The 7,454-nt window shown below is 38.5% G+C and overlaps 1 protein-coding gene across 1 annotated transcript in view; it reads left to right on the top strand.

The window, feature by feature from the left end:
• The first annotated feature begins 334 nt into the window (after positions 1-334).
• The window catches only part of LOC108801122 (gamma-synuclein-like), a 20,604-nt gene continuing 13,484 nt past the window's right edge, over positions 335-7,454 (top strand). Inside the window, exon 1 of the mRNA XM_018573077.1 lies at positions 335-675. Coding sequence (XP_018428579.1) covers positions 555-675 — 121 coding nt within the window. The 5' untranslated portion in view covers positions 335-554. The remainder of the gene's footprint in view (positions 676-7,454) is intronic.

Raw genomic sequence — 7,454 nt, 5'->3', positions numbered from 1 at the left:
CTGGCTTTGATAACTCTCAATTAAATTACTTATGTACCTTTCTTATGCTAGAGTAATAACATCTATGGATCCTGTAGACAATAGGTTAAGAGCACATTACTGCAAAGCAGAAGCTGAATCTTCAAGCAGCATGCAAGATGTGCTTGTACAGCATCTCTCCCTGTATCTGCAGCTTGTCCTTGAATGAATATAGCATACTGCAGCACAGCACATCTCCAGCTTCAGAAGTGGCTGGAAATGTTCCAGTGGTCCTTTACATCTCCAGATCTCCCTCCTCTCATCCTGCACTTACCCATCCTTTTTTCAGCAGCCCGCTCCTCCCCTACAGTCCCCCAGCCCACCATACTGTACCACTCCAGCACATATCATTAATATTTTAGAACTGGATACTCATGGTCATTGGTCAGACTGCAGTGCAGCAGTTTGATAAGAAGCTGACGAAATCTCTGAAAACTGTCACACTGCCACCACCCTACTGAAGATCAGAGCAGCTTAGGTGGGACGCAGAAAAGGCGAAAGGGTCTCTGAAACTTCCCTGTTTATATACAACCAGTATGGATGTCTTTAAGAAAGGTTTCTCCATGGCTAAGGAAGGTGTGGTGGCTGCTGCAGAGAAAACCAAGCAGGGTGTGACTGAGGCTGCAGAGAAAACCAAGGAGGGGGTCATGTATGTAGGTGAGTGAATACAAGTTTTATAAATGTACAGAAATAAAACAATTTTACATGCTAAGCTTAATTAACGTATCCCCCCTCCTACTATAACTTATCCAAGCATGCCATAATCCACCTATAGAGTTCACATATAGAGCAATATTGTCAAGTCTCAGTGACAGTAATAATTATTTGCTGAAAATACCTATATGTTTATTTAAAGAAGTTACAAGTTGACCTTAATACTTGCTTAATGTGACAAAAAATACAGCTAGTATGATTCAAAAGAATAAAAACACAGGAGACAGTCTACATAAAGTATATTACTGTTCTGTAATAATTCCACTACTTTATTATTCTTCATATGTGTACCTGGAAGTATAAAACTAAATTTCAAGGCTGATAATACTTTAACAGAGACAGTAGTAAAAATAGAACACAATGATCAGTTTTGATGCCTGGTTTAAAGGAAAACTGCGGTAATGATAAATGATGCAATTAGATACGTGTGCTTCTGTACAAGAGGACAGCAGAGGTTAAAGGAAATGCTGGTAATTGGAGACAGCCCTGCCCACCCTTTTTGTTCTGTAGAGATGAAATCGTAGATGCTTCTTGACATGAAGAGATCAATGCTTAAATTACATTTCTCAGCACAAAGCTTACAGTTACATCCAAATCTGATAAACCTGGCCTTTTATTAAATGTTCTAATGTGAGCTGTCCATAGTGCTGATCTCTACCTATCTCACTATACCAGGCATGTTCCACTTAAAGGGAAACTGTACTAAGAGATATATGTAGGCAGCCACTGATATTCTTTATAAATTCTTGCTCGAGTCATTGACCTTGGAACATGTATTCAGCCAGTAAAGTCACAGAAAAATAAAAACTCCTGATCTGCCTGCTTACTGCAGATCTGTGACTCTGTAATTTAGAAACCACTGGATCCATATTAAAACCAGGCAACTAACATTTTCAGAAGGCATGGCCAGCCAGTTTCTTAAGGGACAGCTGTGCTGACAGGAGAAGAACTTTTCTCCTGAAAATATTAGTCATATGGTTGTCATACTGATCCAGTGACTTCAATAGTTCGAGTCGCTGACTTAGAACCAAAATGCAATAGGAGTTTTGATTTCACTTGAAGCATACTTGTTTTGGTCGGCATCTTAAAGTGTTAAAATTATTTGATTCGAATTATAGCAAGGTCAACAATGGCAGCCTCCAAATTCCTCTCAATATACTTTAATCCTGAAGCCTAAACATGCAATTTGTCACTCTTTTTCTTCTAAAACACTCAGGTGTGTAGACCAGCCCACCTAAAAAATGCTAACTTCAGTCTATTAGGTGGTAAAATTACTTTTGTGGGGTATTTCTACAAGGCAATGTATAGTTAATAGATTTTTCTAGCATACACGCTGCACAGATTGAATATACAGTATGTCAACATCTTTATAAAGTTTTAAAAAAGCTGCCTACTGCTTGGTATGCCAAGTAGACAATATATAGAGGTAAAGGTACAGGTCGGTTAACCCCAGAAGAAAACCTTATCTGTACCTATATAGCAAATATCATTTTGAAAGAGTTTTCACTGTTATTTGACTTTTTCTGTATTTATAATTTTGTCCGACACTTTCTTACTTCACATTTAACACGATTTAGTAGCTACAATTTACCTACAATGTTGGTGTTATAAAAAAAAAGTACTAAGAGATCAGGTCTCTTGCATTCTATATGGTAAAACTATGTATAAGTTTGACAAAGAATATGCATCTAGCCCTGTGCTGTACAAGATCCAGGCAGATTTGTATGTGCTGTTGGGTGGGGCACAGAGACAAACAATGGCCGATGAGTGTGAAGCTGGGTGTGTCAGAAACACTGCAGTAATAATATTAATTAATTTTTTCCGCCAAAGGGAATTTTCCACTGTGATAACACCCTTATCTGTACTCAGTACATCACAACTATTACATGTTCAGGGACATCTAAAGGCCAATCACACTGCCATCCCATGGAAAATATATTTATGCAGCAACTAAGGTAGAAAACAGCAATGCTTTCAAAGTGCAATGCAAGGCATATAGTTGTGGAGTGCTTTTTCTTCATCGGTACAAATCTATAGCAATGCATCACCTATACACATAAAGCCAATTTTTATACTGTGTATACCAAAGATGAATATTTTTACTGACTGCTTTGTTATTCTGTATTGGGTTCTAGTGAAAAGACAATGAGATATACATACATATAATCAGATTACATGGGCATGGTTAAAGCATTTAATGAAGAAGACAATATGGACAGAATGGTGGAAATATGATATATATAATCTTAGCTCTAACTATGTACTAGGAGGCCCAAGGTTGCTGGATGGCATATAGATAACATTGGGGTGTGTCTGTGAAAATTTCAGATATTAGACATTTCTGTACTTATTTTATAGGCATCTGTTTTACCATGACTATTCATACTGCCAAATTAATAGGTGGATGACTATAAAAATGAATACTACATTTAAAGTAGCAAGTCAAGAAACCATTATAGTTAATGGTTTGCAAAGGTATCCTGGTAATACAAGACTTAAGCTGGCCATACACCTATAGATTTTCTGCAGATTTTATATGGTCAGATGGAAAAGTGCAACAGATTCCTCCATCTACGCTAAACTGTTTGGATGGAGAAATCTCCTGCTGGGCCATTCTCCAGTATCTTGCTAGTCGGCCCCGTTGGCTCTCAAAACACCTGAACAATGCCTGCATCCAATCAGATTGTTCAGGTATTTTGAGAGTTAAGGTGGCCATACACTGTACAACCATCGCAAGACCTCAGTCTTGCGATGGTTGTAAAGTGATTAAATAAACGTACGATCTGCCCATCTTGGACAGGCAGATCGTACTCTCGATCATCGCAAGCCCACCCCCCTGAGGGGCGGGCTTCCGATGACCGCAATGCCGAATGGGCAGTGTGCGCGTGCGCACACCAGCCCGTTCGGCATTTGTCTCCCGAGCACCGCTCAAACCAGCCGAAAATCGTACGATTCTCGGCTGGTTTTCTAGCATGCTCCTTAGACAAAAGACGTGCGACCGTACAGTAGAAACGGTCGCACGTCTTCATTCACACTGCTCGATTCTCGTACGATCGCGTGATTTCCCGTGATTCTCGTACGAGAATCGAGCAGTGTGTGGGCACCTTAAGAGGGCCCAACTAGCAAGATACTGACGCTTGGCCCAGCAGGGAATATCTACATCCACACAGTTTAGTGTAGATGGAGGAATCTGTTGCACTTTTACCATCTGACCATAGAAAATCTGCAGAAAATCTATAGGTGTATGGCTTGAATTGATATTGCTGTGAGGCCTTGGAAGGTGTATCTTATTAGCCTTAAGTCTATGTCAGCAATGCTAAACCACAAGAATGATTTGTGCTGAGTAATGCCCCAAGGAATCCAGGCAATGAGCATAATCAACATGCCAAAAATTCAATAAAGCTTATCCATTTTCAAGTATTTACAAAATATTTAGCATTTGTCCTTTATACAAATTAATTGTGGTTAATTACTAATATAAGGATCATATTTCATACCTTTGGTTTCCTCCTAGTTGGCTATATCATGCCATGTAGTTATACTTCTCAACATAATATGGTAAGTATAATAATTAAAAAAATTCAGACAATAAATTAAAAAAAGAAAAACAATCCTCAAGTAAAATATTATTATGAAGTATATTAAGAGTAAGAGTCAATAGTTATAAGTAATGCTATATAAAATTGGGAACATATGAGCAGAATGCTTTTACAATTTTCCACTTCTACAAGGGAATGAAATAGCTGACTCACTTCTGCTCTGGAAAGTGAATGCACTTAACTATATAGTAGGTGACTTTGTCTTGAATTATTGCTAGCCGGGCTCTACCCTTTGATTTATTTGCAGCTTGCAAGTTCAAATCAAATCATTTCAAACTTGTTTCATGACAGGACAAGCCAGCGTCTTGTCAGAGTATACTGCAGAGGTTTGGGTGTGGCTACCATGCCCTGCTCAGTTCAATTATCCCCACACCTTAAGGAAACCGCATTAGTCTGGGAAAGTATAGCAATACAGGGCAGGGCCAGAATGGATGAGAATTAAATCCAGAAACTAGTTACACCTGTGGGATAGCCTAATAATACTTTTGGATAGTAATTATATAGTCAGGCTGTCTTTGTTAAAGTTTAGATGAATTATTCAGAGAATGCCCACACAATCCTGGTGAAGGGTATACTGAAATCTGTGGTACTTTACATTTAATATCCAATATGCTCATATAAGAAATTATTTGATTTTGCACTGCTCCATTCTTAAGATGCCTCGTTAACAGACTAGGAGAAGGCAAGTCAGCAGACAGTGTTGGCTTTTTTACATTTAAAAAAAAAATTATTTATATTTAATAGAGTGTGTAGCGTAGTCAGTACTGGTATCTGGAGTAAGGAAGGCTATAGCACATCTAGACCAAGTCTAGCCAAGATCGAGTGCAATAAACCAGCCATGGTGCCCTGAGCAAGAATCAGGGAATATCCACTTTCTTTATTCATTTATACATGTAGAAACATGTCAAGTACACAAATAAGGAGAATTACCTATTTAACTTGTGTTTTGACCATCAACCGTGTCTCAGGTTTTTGCAGGATCCTTTTTTCACAGTACAAGGGCATCCCACACAAACAGTGGCAGCTGTTTTTAGAGGGAATACCCAATTAAATGTGCTAAAAACCGAGTGTCATTATTACATCATAACTGTGTCATAAAGGTCAACATATTAAAAAAAACACACAACAATGGTACAACATACCATATGCCTCAGTCAGTTACAAAAGAACCAATTAGAGGACAGGTGACCAGGGTTTCAAATTCAGGCATATTTGGTGCTCTGGCAGCCACCTCAAATGTGTCCTAGCAAAATTATACCTGTGCAGTAAGCTGCATGAAAGGACGTACAATGGGGATTTGCTAATAGAATGTTATAGTTAGGAAACCATATGTGTGACCAAGCACAGGAGAACAGATGGTAAAACTATGAATAAAATCTAGCACGGGAAAACAGGGGATACCACTCAAAAGGAAACAAAAGGTTAAGAGAAGGAGCTAGTGGAAATGAATCCTTCTGCAAAACTAAGGTACAACCACTGAGTGTCAGGAAAAACATTGTAATGTATGTGGTAGGACACGTGTATATGTGAGATAAGAAGATAAGCCAATGAAACAAACTTCTTAAAGTAAACTGGGAAAACGTGGTCTACATGGGGAATGTGTCTGTTAACTCCTAAGCTATACAATAGCATATATAAGAAAAAATGAAAGGATTTGCAAATTAAATAAATATGGTTGTGTATCAAAGGAGCACTAGAGAAAGGATTAGAAATTGAGAAGGATAGACAGGATGTTATTGCTGTGCTTCTTAAACTAGAGCTAAATTGCATCATGGACATGTTTTTGATTGGTCGCCACATGACTGTACAGTAAATGCAGCCTAGTTTGCCACAAATCAGTGGTGAGTGATACAGCACCCAATGTCACAAATCCTTTACCACCACAGTCTGAGACATGGCCTTTAAGCAATTCAGTAAATGTGTTACAGAAAGAGTTCAGTTTCATGGCATGAAAATGTAATTTATATTCCCACCCACAACACCCCCCCTCTCAAAACCTGTGAAACAGCACAGACATGTATGTGGGAATAGAGCACTCGCAAGGCTGGGGCTAATGAAATTACACAGGAAAGGTTGTGAGGTGAAGAGACTCTAATGCTCATTGACGATGTCAAAAAGAAAATATATTTAATGTATTTCTCTCAGCTTTACTGAAGCTTACGGATATGGTGAAGAGCATCCACAATGTGTTGTATGGCCATTGTTGATTTTTTTTGTTTGGCTTTGCTAACATTTACTTTGCCAAAACATGCAGTGAAGGGAAAGGAGCTCACCGGGACAGGAAGGTACAGAGCATAATACAACCCTAGATAAGTTCTAACATTTCCCTGCTCTATTTTAAAGTGCTATTGTTGATGCATTTGTCCCCATTTGAATGATTTCCCATTATTATCTGTACCTTTGAAACCCTACACAATAGCAGCAAAGCAATAAAACACCTGATGGGTGTTATAACCCTTCCTACCTATCAAAAATAGGCTTTGGCTAGCATAGGGCTTTAGGCATTTTGGAATAATAGTTTTTACTCTCAGAAAGCAGAGTTTGGAATGGAGAAAGAAAGCTGCTTGGAGTGCAGGTATAAAACTGTGTTTTTGCAGTTAATGTATGTAATGGTTGAAAATATATATATGTAACAAGGTGCAAGATCCCTTTATTTGGTAGTTCTAACCACAAGTTGATTAAGTTCCCTGCCTGTACATCACCCTAGCTTAGCAGGGGTATGTAATGAGGTGGTGGGAGGAGAGGAAGAGATTGTTCAGTCCAGAGTTAGGAATGAGAGGTCTGTTTATTCTGTAGAAGATGGAGATCCCTCAGACCACAATGTAGTGGCTTGGTATAATGCTTTCTACTAGTTGGAAGTTATTCCTTTACATGCCAAAATTATAGACTCTAAATTGTGAGTAAAATGTAAGTGCTGTATCTTACCTCCTGATAGCAGGAAACACCTAAAAGAAGTGAAAGCAGAGGAAGTTCTGTCCTGTTCATGCAAAACATTGTCCTCTGCACTGACAGGATGTTTATCATATATGTGAAGATGTACACAATTTGCAAACCACAAGTAAAGGTTATTTTATGCAAACAAGTATGCTGAACTGGTCTCCTAATTCTTCTGGAAGATAAGTG

Source organism: Nanorana parkeri, unplaced genomic scaffold (genome assembly GCF_000935625.1).
Source record: "Nanorana parkeri isolate BGI_ZX_2015 unplaced genomic scaffold, ASM93562v1 scaffold2227, whole genome shotgun sequence".
In the NCBI taxonomy this organism is placed as follows: domain Eukaryota; kingdom Metazoa; phylum Chordata; class Amphibia; order Anura; family Dicroglossidae; genus Nanorana; species Nanorana parkeri.
Note: the sequence above shows the minus strand (reverse complement) of the source record. Positions and strands in the feature narration are given on the sequence as shown.